Source organism: Lissotriton vulgaris, chromosome 3_1 (genome assembly GCF_964263255.1).
Source record: "Lissotriton vulgaris chromosome 3_1, aLisVul1.2, whole genome shotgun sequence".
Classification (NCBI taxonomy): domain Eukaryota; kingdom Metazoa; phylum Chordata; class Amphibia; order Caudata; family Salamandridae; genus Lissotriton; species Lissotriton vulgaris.
This window is the reverse complement of record NC_141689.1, coordinates 671,899,726-671,915,766: the sequence shown is the minus strand read 5'-3', so window position 1 is coordinate 671,915,766 and position 16,041 is coordinate 671,899,726. Positions and strand designations below refer to the sequence as shown.

The window sequence follows — 16,041 nt, the reverse complement described above, 5'->3', positions numbered from 1 at the left end:
ACCTGCAGGAGGAGGACACGACCCCACAATCCAGAAAGAAATACAAGCATTCCGGCACATCTGCGATGAACTATCGGTCACCACTGATGGAGTCATTCTAAGAGATCATCGACTTGTCATTCCTAGTCAGCTGCGGCAAGGAGTTATCAATCTGGCCCATGAAGGCCACAGAGGAGTAGTATCCACCAAGCGTGCGTTAAGAGAACGTGTCTGGTTCTCTTCTCTTGACCAAATGGTAGAAGATACATTGAAAGACTGTCATCTCTGTCAGTTGTCCAGCAAAAGTAATCCTCCGGCACCACTACAAATGACCTCCCTGCCCAGTGGAGTGTAGCAAGAAGTTGCCATGGACTTTTATGGACCGCTACAGTCTGGGAAGTATGTGGTTGCTATAATCGGCGAGTACTCCAGATTTCCTATCGCACAAATAATACTGTCCACCAGTGCCTCCTGCACACTCAAGGTGCTCGACGAGGTATTCGCAACCTGGGGTGTTCCCAGAGAGTTTAAAACGGACAATGGGCCCCCATTTAATGAACACGAATTTAGTGCATTTGCAAAGCACATGGACTTCAAGCACAGAAAAGTCACACCACTCTGGCCACAAGCCAATGGCACCGTTGAAAGGTTTATGGCTACCATCAAAAGAACCTTCCAGCAAGCGACGGCTGAGAAGAGGGAGCTGCAGGCCGCTCTGAATGAAGTTCTCAGGGCTTAAAGGACAACTCCTCATTCAACTACCGGGCAATGCCCTGCGACCCTCATGCTAGGGCGAACAATGAGAAATCGCATCCCGACATGGGAAGGAGCCCTGCAAGAGGTACTGCCAAGCCACATTCACCAGGAGATGGCCGTGACTGACAGACACAACAAAGACAAAATGAAGGCATACGCCGATGCCAAAAGGAGAGCAAGATCGCCATCCTTGCATGAAGGAGATCATGTCCTCGTCAAGCAGGAGCAGCAGAAAAAGACTGATTGTCGATTTCGTGATGAGCCACTGCTGGTGACTCAACAGAAGGGCACCATGCTGACTGCGGAATCTGAACACCCTCGTATTACCAGAAATGTTTCTCACTTCAAGAGGTGTCCTCAAGACATGAAGGGGCCGGTGACGAACCCTACCAGCAATCCTGCACTGGAAGAACCTGACCATGGTCACATGGAGAATCAAGGTCAGCAGGGTGGGCCCTCACCAAGTGTGTCTACTGGGACCATGTCTTTGCGACCACGTCGTAATATTCAGCCACCAAAGAGACTCATTGTAGAGATGGACTGAAGTAGTAGTTGTCTGTTTTGTTTATTAAGAAAGGGGGAGATGTAATACTGTTGCCGGTCTAGTAGCTGGGGTGGGCGGAGCTAGGTGGGCTGAGGGGAAGAGGAGGAGTCAGGACAGGATGAGGGCAGTTAGAGTAGGGACAGGGTGAGAGCTGGACACAGATAATAAAGGCTCCAGTTAAAGCATAATCAGCGTCTGTGATTATTTGTAGCACAATGCTACAGAGGGGTTCCTTTCTCATGTACAAATGTCATGAGTGTTGGCTCACCAAAGAAATTTTTAAATAGATGCAATAAATGGTCAGGTCTGTTTATAAACCAGTCCCTAGTGCAAAATAGCCTAATAATACACAAGAATTAGACATTAATTCTGGCTGCGACCAGGTGACAGTGAAAGCATTTCAGGCTTAATATTAAGAAGAAGGTTCAAGCTGAGGTACAACTTTATGATTCAATGTGATTTAAACCTGCACTCATAGCCTGTAAATCAGGGCGATAGGTAGGCCCGGATAGTCCTTTCCATCCCACAATCGACCAAGCACTCAACCCTGCCATATCCAATGCTCCAGCCTTTTCTTCATTGTGGATTTTGTGTATGTGTGGGGTTAGCTTTGGGTGAGTGCTTTGTCTCATGTTTGTTTCATACACAATAGTGGTTTGACATTGCTCGATCAGAATCATAAATGCAAAGAACGGACGTCTTGTCCTTCAAAAGGAACATTGGAAACTTTCGTTGAAGTTCAAAGCAATGAATTGTGAACCCCGCAGATAGCTCTTAGTTCAGAAAATGGGGCAATGCACAGCAGCATGTAGGGCACCTTAAGATATATATACAGTTTGAGCAGCGATTGGCATAAAGGAACAAAATACAAACCCGGGAAGTACTGTCACGTCCTCAGTACCAGCGGGTCTTACAGCTGGAAAGAAGGAGCTGTCATATCCGCCCATGCCATTCCCCTTTAACGTCCCCTGTCGGACTGATTCTCAATGCCATCTTCTTGAAAGCATCACTGGCTCTCAAGTACCTACACGGAGCCCCGCGCGCACAAATGACTGGCAGCGCTAATGCATGTTGTACCGGCTGCACTTCCGTGACCCGCCCCCTCCCCTGGTTCTCTTTCTGCTAACGCACAATGTATTAATCCGCTGAGTGGTACGTGGGCGAGGCAGTGCCAAACCGGCTTTTAGTCCTTAACATCGCAGAGTTGTTGCAATTACCAGAATTGTAGAAGCAATTCTCTTCATAAGTACGGAGCTGAGAGCAGGACTTTTAGTTGTGGTGGACGCGCCATTAACAGACGACAAATAGAACCCTGCAGAAACAGGAGGCATACCCACTCGAGATATCGGTATATTATCAGTATTCCCTTCCCAGACTTACTGCTGTAATGGAAATAATGGCAATAATTTTCATACGAAATCAACCAAACCAAGGGGTCGATTAGGATGGTGGAAGGACTTTGTCCGTCCTCCATCATAATCGGCCCCATAATTAGAGGCAATATTCTGTTGGCAACAGGTCGTAAGTTTCAGGTTTTAGACCACATGTTTACAGTCACTACAGTTATGTAACGCCATCTTTCCATTTTTTTTTAACTTATGCATTATTTGTAGAACCATGTGTGGGTAGATGTCACCCTGCATAACAACAGCCTCCCCCCACTGGCAATCAAAAATCCAGAGTGCCTGGGTCTCCTTCACCAGCTGGACAGGAACAAGGACTCGTGGGTGCCACACTACTGCATCCTCAAGGACGGCTGCTTGTACTTCTACGCCAGCATGCGTGCGACACGCGGCCGAGGTAAGTCACCAAAGTGAACAGTGTACATTATGAAACTGGTTGGGTCAACAGGTGCAAAGGGATGAATATGTCATGTAAGAAGAAACCTATGCTAACAGTACACAAAAAGTAGGGGGCATATTTAACAAATATTCACGCATTGCAGCAGGCCACCTTGCTGCATGAAAGCGATAGGGCAGGAATGTGCTGTATTTAACATTGTTCCCCATTACGTCTCCCCTGGGGATATTCCCAGATGCACCTGTCTTGGTAAATCAGGGAATGTGCCAAAATCCATGCGTTGATGCTTGGGAACACCCACGCTCCAACCAAAGAATGCCTCCCTGTGGCGGAGTAAGACAAGGCAATGACTTAATGAGCTGCTTTGTGTTACTCCACATTTACCAGCCCACGCTGGGCCACGCCTGTTAAATGTCATTCTAGGTTTTGCGTCACCTTTGCATCCCCTTCCGTGGCAAAAGGTCTATGCAAAACAATGATAAATATGCTCCTAATTGTTTAATTGCCATGAAAACTAAAACAAAGCATACAGGAGGGCCTGAGAAAAACATTGTTCCCAGTCACATGAAGTCAGAGTTTTTCTTAAGCAGGAGAGTGTGGGGTCAGTACATTTCCACAGGAACTTGCAAACTTAAAATGAATCTCCCACTAACTATGCTCTCCTCCACCTTGTTTCACCCTAGAAACAATGTTTTCACAATTTTTGCTCTTGAGAATTTTTTTTACTTACAAGTTGTAATCAAATGAGCTGCCTGCTGTCTGACTTCCAGTGGGGGCCCTCGTCCTGTTCTCTCCTGCATACTCTGCTCCGGTTCTGTTTCATTGCCAACGTCTGTATTATGATTGCCTTTTGTACATCCGTGGAAATGAGTACTGTTGGAAGTGGGGGTCCTTATCGCTTACCGCCGCCACCAAATGCTGGAGGCAGGAGACCCCGACCCCTCGCTTCAAGTTAGGCTAAGTCAGGACACCATCTGAGATAGCCCTGCTCACCCACGTAGTAGCTTGGCACGAGCAGACAGGCTTATCTCCAAGGAACGCGTGTTCAATATGTGCAACCACGCTCACAGTAACGCTATGATGTCACCGCAAATAGACTCCATACGAGTTTTGATAAAATGAGTATAATTTTTATATAAGCAATTATATGATACGACCACACGATACAAAATCAACATAAAAGAATGGGTAGTATTCTTTCCAGGGGGTTGGTAGGTTCTAATCCCAACCACCGCTTCTAACTAACAGTTAAGCTCACTTCTAACCATTTCCAAAAGGTTAGGCCAGTCATATTGCTAGAATCACACATGTCGAAAAGGAAACAAATACTGCAATGCATAACAATATTCTCTTATACCTTGCAACAGAGAAACAATGCCATACGTAGCACCACAGTCATGTACTTTGCAATTGAAGAAATAATACAATGCATATCACCACCAACATGCCCTGTACCAGGAAGAAACAAAGCAATGTGTCACGCTACACTCCTGTAAAGTGCCATGAAGGAAAAATACACTGCGCAACATTATACTCAGATACTGTGCACTGAAGAAATAATACAATGCTCCACATTTCAATTAGGTAATATGCAAGGGAAAAATAACGCAGTGTGTAGCGCAAAAAAACATGTAATTTGTCAGGCCCAAATGAGGTCAGGCGTCATATGACAGTTCGATAGTTCGTTAGCAGACATAATGCAAAGTGTAATACAACAGTTTTACGTGCTCCTTTAACAGTGCCCCCGTTATGGATCAAATGATGACACAAAAGTACTGCTTCCCACTCCCTCCCCAGCACTGCCCTTCCTTGGGTAAGCATGTTCCAGGATCTGAGCATGAGCAACGGCTCTTGCAGCTGACTGAAACGGGAGGCAGAGAGTGTCCTTCCGGGCCCGCACCCCAGCCCAGGTGTTGATGCACGTTACCTGGGGGGCGCGACCAAACTCTCCTTCCCGACATCAGCGACTTGGGCCTTGATCCAGAACTCCGTCACGGGATGCGGCGGACTCGGGCCGGCAGCTCAGGTCTTCCGTGACTGCCGGTCCGGGCCGCTGCGAGTGACTCCGAGGGCCCAATGACTTGGCCCTCCTTCCGGCAGTCTCAGTCCACACCGAGATCAGCCCTCAGCACTGTGGAGACTTTACTTCCAATTCGGTGCACCCGCTACTCAGGCACTCCTCACCAGCACCTCAGGCTGCACTTCGACACGCACACCGCATGTCCGAGACTCGCCTCCTCTCTGGTGCTCACGACGATCCAGCGCTCTTCACCAATGCTCCCCTTACATCTCCATGCACCCTGCGCGTTCGAGTCTCTCATTTTCTCCCGGTGCACACGACATCCAGGCACTCTTCACCAGTGCCCTGGCTGCACTACAACATGCACGCTGCACGTTCGAGTCTCACCTCTTCTCCCGTTGCACACCATGTCCAGGCGCTCCTCACCAATGCCCTGGCTGCGCCATGACACACTCCCAGCGTGTCCAAGACTCACTTCTTCTGTTGGTGCCTACGAGGCCCAGGCACTCTTCACCAACACCCGGGCTGCACTACAACACACACCCAGCGCGTCTGAGACACACTTCTTCCGTTGGTGCACACGATGCCCGATGCTCATCAACAGCGCCCTGGCTGAACCCCCGACACGTACCCAGTGCGTCCGAGTCTCGCTTCTTCCTTTGATGCACACGAGGGCCAGGCTCTCCTCACCAACACCCGAGCTGCACCTTGTCTCCCCGTGCACACCACGACCAGGTGCACCTCACCAACGCCTTGGCCTGCACTTCGACATGCACCCAGCGCATTGAGACTTAGCTTACCCCTTGCATGCCGACGATCACACGGCACAACTTCTGAGGGTCTCAAGCTGCAAAAGCATGCACACACTGCGTTGCTTGGGACTTCTCCGGAAACTTTTATGATCCTGTATTTGCAAACAGGGAGCCAGCTCACCTTGGGCCCTTGGGGGTTACAAGACACAGCACAAAGCATAGTCTTCTTCAAGCAGGGGGACCCAGCGCCTCCAAGCAAAGTCCCAACATCCTCTCCCTTAGTTAGAACAGCAAACTGCAGACCAGCCCCACATCACAAAGTAAGGATTGGTCTTTCCACTGAAGTCACTTCAGTTGCTCCTTCTTTAGCAGAGGTTCCTCTTGACCACAGAATGGATCCAAGCCTTTACAGTCTCAATCCATATCTATTTCATTCCCCCTTCAGGGATTTCAACTCTCCTAGTTATACCCCTTAATGTCTTTGAAGTTCGTATGTACTCAGGGGCACCTAACCTTTTCTTAAATCAGTTCTGGGTGTCTCCCTCCCAGTGTCACCTCTCTCCCTTTGATACTGGGGGTCTTGATCGTTATTCACTCAGCAGAAGATGGGTTAATTGGTTTATAGCACCAGCCCAGGCCGTTTCACCTCCCAGGCTTCTCCTCCCCCCTACTCTCCAGATGCAGGGCAGCATGGTGCCATCTCAACCCCTCCCTGGGTCAAGACCTCTCCCAGCTCCTCTCACCTTTCAGCTCCAGGCAGACAATCCACATTTCAGAGACACAAAGAAATGTTTATGAACACACAGTGACAAAACCACCTTCCAGAAAGATGTGTTAGAACACTGTGAGTTCATACATACTAAACTTCTCCTCTCCATTATAAACTGACAGGAAACTAGGCTAACAAACACAACATCCAGCCTCCGCCATTCTGTCCTATGGGCAGGATGGCCTTTCAGCAGTGAAAAACAAAATGGAGAGTTTTTCACTGTCAGAACATAGCACACGCGTCAGTGTATGTTTTGCCTCTTACCTACACTGCACCCTGCCCAGGGGTTACCTGTGATCTACCACAGGGGTGCCCAACATGTATGTAAAAGGGAAAGTCAGGCCTGACAAGTGGTTGCGCTTGTCAGGACTACATGCTAACTTAGCATTCTGTGCGCAGTCCCTACACTGAAGGCATGAGTTCCCTTCTCTTCGTGCCCTTGCATTAATAGCCCTTGAAGTCACAGTGCACATCACTAGGGACTTTACTAGTAAGGCAAACATACCAATCATGGCCTACCACTCACCATGACATTTTAAACAGTGAACTCTGGTACTTCGACACTGATCAGCAGTGACAAAGTACACAAAGCATCTACATTGACTATTCTCTGTCAGGAAAACGGTCTAGGGGGAAATCAAAAAGTTTAGGGAACTTTAGCCTAAAAAAGGCCAAGTCCTACAGGTACCTACATTTTTAGGAAATCACGCTGTCTACAGTACAAGTACTAAATCATTAACTCTGAAAATGAGTGCACAAGCTCTGGACATAGCAGCTCGGAAACATAGTTCTGCAACCCCTGCTCGGTGTGTCCAGGTTGTGCTGTCTGCAGTGCTTGCACAAATTTCCGAAGTTACTTGACTAATGTATGTTGCTTCCAAGCTATGCTGTCTGCTGCCCATGCACAAGTGCTGAAGTTACCTAGCAAAAGCATGTACACTTGAAATTCATCTGTGATGTGAATTTAAGGCCCCAAAGTGTGGGATTGTTTGATTATTTTACTCGGAATCAAACCCTTTCTACCTCTGAACTGCAGTCAACTATACACGCTCTAATCTTAGATGTCAGCAAACCCATTCATAGGCTTGGCCAGTATATTCCTGGAGCTGTCTTACATATACAGCGCACTTTCCCTGTTTGCGCCACAGTGCACCTTTAAATAGAGGCCCATGTGCAAACAGGGAAAATGCATCGTATGACCATGAATGTGCTGCCCCTGGAACAGCCATAAACTTGTCCTGCCCTGTGAGCAGCGCAACGGAGTAGCCCGCAAATTAAAATACCCTGCTTTGATCCATAACTCGAATATCATTGGGTAAGGGAATCGAGTAAACACTGCCGACTCTGGATGAGGTAAATTATTAACCCCTTCTGTTCAACTTTAAGTCATTTATGTATACATCCATCTATCCATCTTTTCCTACTTTCATCCATCCTTTCACCATTCCATCCATCCACCCTTTCATTATTAGTTTTTTATCATCCATCCTTCTGCTCACAATTCCAAACATTCATACATCCTTTTCACAATCCATTCATCCATCCATTCTTCTTCATCCCTCCACCAATTCACCCTCCTTTTATCAAATCAGCAAACCCTCCTTCCACACCTCCATCCAGACGACCATTCATCCATTCACCCATTCTTCCAGTCATTTATCATTCCAGCCACTTTCTATCTCTCGCTCATGCACATATTGTTTTGTCCTTACATCCATCAGTTCATTTGCCATTGCATACATCCTTTCATCTTTTTTACCCTTTCTTCTTGTCACAGTTTCTTCCTTATTTTCATAAGCCCTTCATTTCACTCTTCCTTCCAGCCCTCTCTCTCTCTTTCTTTCCTTCTCTTCTCTTCATTTCTTAGTTGTAACTTGCTTGAACCTCTGTTATTGGTGTCCCGTATTTTTAAGAGCATTTGTCTGCTGAGCTGCAGACAGAAAAGGCTGTGAGTGTCAACACCAGCCCTGCTTAAGCTGCAAAAGCGTGGGGTTAATGAAGCCATTGGGGCAGTGCATTTTTGTGAAATACAAAGCGACTGCTTCAAAGCCTCTCCATGTTTTACTGTGCAGGCGGCAACCCGCCTACACTTTAAAGAGGGGAGAGAGTTCCCCTTGCAGGCGGGTGCAGTGCGTGATTGCATCCACCTGCAAGGAGATGTCTATGGGAATCCACAGGACCCCCTTGATCTCCTTCAGAAGGCTGCCTTTGTGAGGCTCACTGAAAGTAGGCACCTCATTGAGACATACTTTTAGTGCGCCTCCTAAAGTGCTCTTCGCTTTCGCTCCCCAGTCCATAATATGGCGCGGGCGAAGAGGCAAAATGATCCCACCATTGCTTGGGGCCACGCCCCCTTGCAAATGAGGAGCAGCCCTCTAATGATAGCACTGGTCTGACATGTGCATCAGCGCTTTTTGTATTACAGAAGGGGCCGCACAAGTGCCTGCATGCCTTCCTCAATACCAAAGTGCCCTGGGGGCGCACTAAGCAGGCGCACACGCCCTTTGCGCCTCCGGGGCACTTTCTATAATACGTCCCCTGGTAAAATCTGCCAAGCAAGCTGCCACACTCCTTAACATGGAACAAAGAGAATTCAAGCACTTCACCCTCATCTCAGACACCGTCACTAGCTAACTCTTACTGTCCTGATCAAATTCAAAGCCAATAGAGGATAGGCACTCTCACAGCGGCGGCTCCTCCTCATCACCCCACTAGCCCAGAGCCAGCTGCTGAAAAAGAAAACTATATTTTACTATTGTTTTAGGTTTTAGCTGCTGGCTCTGAGCCAGCGCGGGTATGGTTGGGAGTGGCCGGGTCATGGGAGGGGGAGGAGGAATGTTGTGCACTTTTAAGTGCGTATGTCTGTTTGGCCGGCCGTCCAAGGCCACCCAAACAGACATGTGCACTTAGGTGTCTCTAACCTGGCTGTATTTTACCGCCTGGTTAGAGAAAGGCACAGACTCCCTGGGCCATATTATCAAGAACGGCGATAACATTATCGCCGCATTAGCTGCAGGAAACTCCTGCTAAAGTGCGATAATGGGCTTGATGATATGCCATTGAGAATTCCTATAGGAGCTCAGGTTCTGGTGTGAAGGACATCAAACATGGGCTTCTATGGGAATTCTCAAGGGCATATTATCAAGCTCCTAATTTTATCTCCGTTCTTGATAATATGGCCCCTTGTGCCTGAGCCTAGCGTAAAACCAGCCAGTTAAGGCCAATCCCCACGCTGAACTGCAGCGTCTGGATTGGATGGGGAGTCTGTTGCCCCAGGGACTGCCAGGAGTAGCAGAACGGTGGAGCCCCCAAGCGTAAGGCGGCCCCAGGAACAGGTAAAGTATAATGTTTTTAATTCAACCCCCACCACACACCCCAAATCCCCGTTGGACACTTCTACTGCCCTGCCACCTGGCCACTCCATAGTGGAAATTGCCGCGACTGCATTCTCGCCCTCTGAATCACTTCACTGTTTACTAAAGGCCTACACACCGCCTAAAGATACTTCCAAACGAGGTCAGAGATAAAATATAGAAACCAGCCACAACTGTCAAAGGCCCAAGACTCTGGCATGAACTAATGCTCAAAATAAGATGCCTTCCGTTGTAACAACAATTCACGAAACAGCTCACTTCTGTTCTTTATTCGTGCTTCCAATCATCTTACTCGACCTAATTGCACCTTACCCTATTAATGGTGTAGCCATCTGCCTCCCACCCTCCATCAGATCTCCTGTCCTTCCTGAGCAATGGAGATAACCTTGGCGGCAGCCTATGATCGTGCTAACTTGTATCAGATCCCTGCTGCTGTGGAAAGTGCTCACCTGCACCTTGGGCCAGGATAGCACTGCATAAACACTGCTGATTAATAAAATGAAAAAATAAAGGCACAGGCGAGACTGCAATGCGCTTACGATGGACATTCCTATTTCCAAACAGTCAGTGAAAAGTAATTTTTCAGCAGAAGACAACTGATCGGTCATTATATGATCCCAAAGGGCAGTGACAAAGGAAAATATATTTCCACAGAGAGAGTAGTGAATGCCTGCTAGAGTGCCCCAGCAGAAGTTGTATATGCATTAACAATAAATGAATTAATGCCCAGACATGTGGTCTTTTCCCCAAGTTTCCTGTCCTTTGCTTTCTAAAAAACTACTGAATGTAACTCTTAGGAGGTACCGCACGGAGTCTACAACAAGTAATCCCTTGACGGGTAGGCTAACGGACACTTTCTTGAACATCAAGGCTAATCCTCGCTTTGAAGTCTTTTTGGATGATATCCAGCCCTCCTTGGCTAAGAAACTTTACACCCAGTTCAGACACAGCGCATTACCATTGAGGGCGGTAACGCAGAAATGGCGGAACGCCTCCTCAACGGCAAGTACCTGCCCGGGGTGTTCGAGCGGCAGTGAGACAGATCTGCACCTTCTGCTCTTCTGCCCCACTTACGCTAGGGCTAGGGAGAAATGGATTCTGCAGCTATGTAGGCCTAGGGGCTTTAGGGATTACAGGGAGGTGTTCAGGATTCTTAAATACGACACTTCCTCCCTGATAGTTTTTTCCACAGCAAGATTTCTCCAATCTATGTGGTACATGAGATGTGCAATACTAAAGCTGGAAGCTCATATTTCGCACTAAGGGCTACTTTTTAGGAGGTGTCATACTTTTTATACAATTTTAGATATTTTATATACTGACATTTCGGTGTAATATCCAATGTTTTTTAATATTTGCAGGAACTGTTTGTATGTGATTTTTAATACAAGGTTTTACTTGTTTTATCCTTTGCTATTGTGTTATGCTTATTGTGTATGTATGGCCTTTTTATGGTATGTTACCAAAATAAGAACTTTGACTGACTGACTGACTTAATGCCCAGTTATTGATTAAGCGAGAATAAAGGTAATGATAATGACCGTGCAGAGTGAGTGAGCAAAAAGAAGGCAAGACAATGACACACTGCTTAAGGCTTGCAGTGTTTTATGCTGTCACATTCTATACATGTTTGTACAACCAAAATTTATTTCTAGAATGGAGATGCTTTTTTTCTTTCTTATTCTAATGGATTTTGTTGTTACTTTTAAATCAGCAATTATCTGATTAAATAAAAAATCTGCTCGTTTACGGTTCTTTTTAGAAAAAAGAATTACAACTGATGTTATATTCTTTCAACTACTTTCATTGTTTCTAAAATGTGAAACTGGATATAGTATATGTCCAAAGATTTAATAATTGCTAGTTTAAAGTAAAAAAATCACAAACCTTTTAGAAAAAAAGGTAGGGCGCACTTCGGTACCAAATCGTCAAAAATAGGAGGTTATACACAAAAAAAAATGCTTTATCAGTTAGTTGGTAACCTTCAATCTCCTTAAATGCACATTTTTGTTTCTAAATTGAGCCCCTGTTTCATCAGAATGGAGAATATCTGCGAACACCACGTCAGTGGGTAGCAAGTCCTATATAGATGCAATTACAATAAAAGACAGTGAAATCTGGAATACTGTTTCTAGACAGTAAGTACATCTGTACCACGAAAGAAAACGAAGAGGTTGAAAACTATCTTTAAATATGTATCTTGTTGTCACACTGTTCTAGAAGTCCGTATTTAGAATGCCGGCTGCTTATAAACATGAATCTATATTTACCTTGCCTCGTGTTAGACACCAAAATCAAGCACATAAGCAAACTGGCATTGGTTTTCTATTGAGGTTGATTCAGTCAGACAGTGGGCCTGCTAGCAGATTGTAGCTTTACTTCACAATCATGAACAGTATATTGTACCCAAGCAAATAATAAAGGTATCTATATAAGCAGGTCAAAAAATCAAAAAGTAAAGTGTGTAGCACTAAAAGAACTGGTAGGTGAGATTTATGTATGAAAGACAGACCAATATAATCTCTGAAAATCAAGGTCTGCTGTTCTTCCTTGTGGCTATTTTCACACATACTGTTCTTATTTGTCCACTCTGTAGACCAATTTTGTGCTCATCTGAAACCCAAAAACTGTTGTAGGAAGCTATGTCCTATGACCATGTCAGTTCATTGTCGGAGTAGTGCAGAGGTCTATGAGCACACAGATTTTTATTCCAACAAACAACAATAAAAGGGCAATTGACAGAAGAGACTTATGTGTGTAGGATCCTTTACTGCCCGGGTATAACTATTCGAAGGTAAGATTCCTGAAAAGAAATGTATTTTGGTTGTTGCTTTGAAGCATCTTCAGGCAAGGTCAGGCATTCTCCTACTACCTCATTGTAAATGTTGCTATATTACAATGTATACTCATGTAAAGCGCTCTGATACCCCCGGGTCCAGCTAGCGCTATATAAAACATGTTAAATAAATAAATAAATATACATGATGGGGCACACTGCACCATGGATACCGCAAAGGGCTGGCCCAATGTAGAGGACAGACTGAGGGAGAATAAAAAGTAACAATACCTCCTAAACCAGTCATCAGGAACTATAACTCTGTAATGTATTTATCCAATGAAGGGCCGAATAATGCTATGGGGAGTGGTTTACTTGCTTGTCAGCAACATGTGGGTTAAAGTAGGGTTGTTGCTTGTTTCATTTTAACTTTATGTTGTTATGTCTCACAATTCTTCGAAAGAGTGGCATGTATTTATTTTGCATCTCTCTGTTTTCAGTTTTACTTTCTTCATTAATTAATCGCTACCATTCTTACCCATGGTTTTGGTGCCTAACTCTGTAGTTATTGGTCATCATTTCTTCCTGACTGTGATGTTATACTACACCTGTGGTTTAATTGTTATGCCTTTGATTTGCATTTAGAAATGTGCTACTAAACCCTCATACATGCATAAATACCGAACCTTTTCTCCAGTGCCGGAAGTCTGACTTTATCTTATGACACATAGAAACCTAAGTTTTAATCTCATTAACAAGCAGATAGATAGCGTTGGTGAGCGGAGTCATTTGCACGTGAGTCACAGGCAATGTGTGAATAACTTTTCACAGGTTTTTGTAAAATAAGGATTGCAAAGCTCCCAGCCCATCTGTAAGTATAAAATTGCCCACATAGCATTTCTGTGCTCACCTTCGTACTAAAGTACTGAAAATCTAATCATGTAATTAAGATTACTGACTCGCTCAACAAAATGTACTGCAAAAGGCATCAGCCCTCAGAGTCAGACGACAAATAGACCCAGGCACCAAAATAAAAGTGGCTCCCATTAGTGAATTAGACAGCTAAAAAAGTGACACACATTTGCCATCGAGATAAAATCAGGTAACTCAACAGAAAAAGCCGGCCGGGTCGACCAAGCCAATAACAGGACCACAAACACTCAAAAACTGGCCGTCTCACTGACCTGTTAGACCAGCCCACCTGGAACTGCCAGATTGCCCTATAGGCCAGCCCAACCCTCTCAGCCCCCTCTCCCTCCTGAAGAGTAGGTGTCCTTTAAAACTCATACAAAACATACTCCACACATTGTACTCACTCAAAAGACACACAGCCAAGCCTCTGCTTTGCAGCTTCTCTCGAGTAAGCGTTTTCCACGGAGAGGAAGAAAGGACAGAGTTGCATCTTGTATCCTTCTCCGGTGAAAAGCTGTCTAGATTTTTATCAATAAAAACCTAACGTTTAGATACATATGTATTTGTTTGAAGTATTTTTAAAGCACGGTCCTCGCCCAAACGTGGTGCAGCACTGTCCAACCAGTATAAAGGTACAGATAAAACAGTAACTGAAAAAAACCTCATTTTAAATAATAATTAACAGAGCCATCGGGTCTGGCTTTTTTGAAGTTAAATGGGTTCTGTTTTGAACATAAATATCGGTTTTGAATAGTTTTGTTTTCTGAGTAGGATGAGAAGCAGTGTGTGAAGAACCGGATGGCTAGAGTTGGGACTGAGCTCCCACAAGGCCCAAACAATGCAAGCTCAAAAGGAAGACCCCTCTGTGTGAGGAATCCCCAGCTTAAACTTGGATGTTTGGCTCAAGCAGCAAGGCCTTCCTCCAAGAAGATACTTGTGGCATGAGTGCATCAGTAGACACTTAAAATACAGATAAAAAGTAAAAGTTTCAAAGATCTTAATCAGGTTGTTTAAGAAGCCAAAAAAATTAAATAAATAAAATGTCTCACAAATTCCAAAGGTGTTTCACATAAAAAAATGGATATTATTATTAAATTCAGGATTGGATTCTCAGACTTTGGAATGCACTTCTTTCATATGTATGAGTTAACCCACAGCTCATCTTCCAGGCCCATAAGAAAAGACCAGCACCAGCTGGTTGAATAGAATCGTTTCAGGCTTGCAAGAGATTCACCTGTCAGTGGACTATCTGTGCACGTCAGGCTCGTAGGTTTGGCAAGCACAATTTACTGGTAGAAAACTGACTGCCTCTGACTCTTTGCGACAGCAAAAAACTGGTACTGCCAGTCCTAGATCAAAATTCTGGCAAACATCCAGGCAGATAAGGACACAACTCTCTCCAGTGCCCTCCCTGCAGATGGGTAGATAAGTATTCTTTCCTCCTTAAGTCAAGGCAAATTCTCTTCTTGGAGTGGGTAAAAGAGGCTGCTTGAGAGGGGTGTGTTCAAGTTGGTGCCTGTGTAGAAGCTGTCTGGCAGTGCTCTGCCGCACTCATGGAGAGATAGTGGGATCCTAGGAGTTGCAGCAGCCTGGGGCCATGACATGTCATGAAGAGGGGCACTGGTGGCTTACTTCCACTCTCACCGGAAGGCGAGGTCTGGGCACCTAAGGGCTGAGATGGTGTGGTGCCGGGGCATCATGATGGCAGACTCAGCTAAAGAAATTGAAGTGACCGGTCTACGCCGGAGGCAGAGGTGGAGACAGAAGCCCCACGAGTGGTCCGCCCCAGAGTGCTGGAGTGGTTACGGGAACGATCCCTAAAGTGATGGGGAACACACAGTGTTATTTAAATGCCCCTCACACACCAACAGGCCCCTTGGTGTCATGCTTCATCATCGGGGCCTTCGCACCCCTCTACGGGATGCGGCGTGCTACGACTCGCGAATACGCAGGAGCACTAAATAGTGAACTATGTGAGGGGGTGTGTTACTAAGGAGTGAGTGAGGTGAGGTGAAAAAAGTGAATAGTTTAAAAAATACCTGGCACGTGGGTGAAAAATAATTTTATTAAATCCCCGGCTGGTATTATTAAAAGAAGTGCAAGATGGGGTTGTAAGAATACGTGTTAGGGTATTACAACCACTACAAAGGTGTCAACATGTTTCGGAGCGCGAGGGCTCCTTCTTCAGGACAAGGATAAGCACTTACCCTCCCCTTACTCACATGTAAATGTAAAAGTGTGAAAAATGTTACAACAATGTGTAATATACCTAACAATGTTATATATGTAGGTAGATGTAGTTGCGCCCAATTGGCAATAGATGAAAACCTGTGGAAAGAAAGCACAATAAACACACTGG

At 45.5% G+C, this 16,041-nt stretch overlaps 1 protein-coding gene across 1 annotated transcript in view; it reads left to right on the top strand.

The window, feature by feature from the left end:
- The window catches only part of LOC147726908 (uncharacterized), a 456,046-nt gene that overhangs the window by 401,751 nt on the left and 38,254 nt on the right, over positions 1–16,041 (top strand). The window contains exon 10 of the mRNA XM_086963536.1: positions 2,893–3,079. Within this exon, the coding sequence (XP_086819662.1) occupies positions 2,893–3,079 (187 nt within the window). The remainder of the gene's footprint in view (positions 1–2,892; positions 3,080–16,041) is intronic.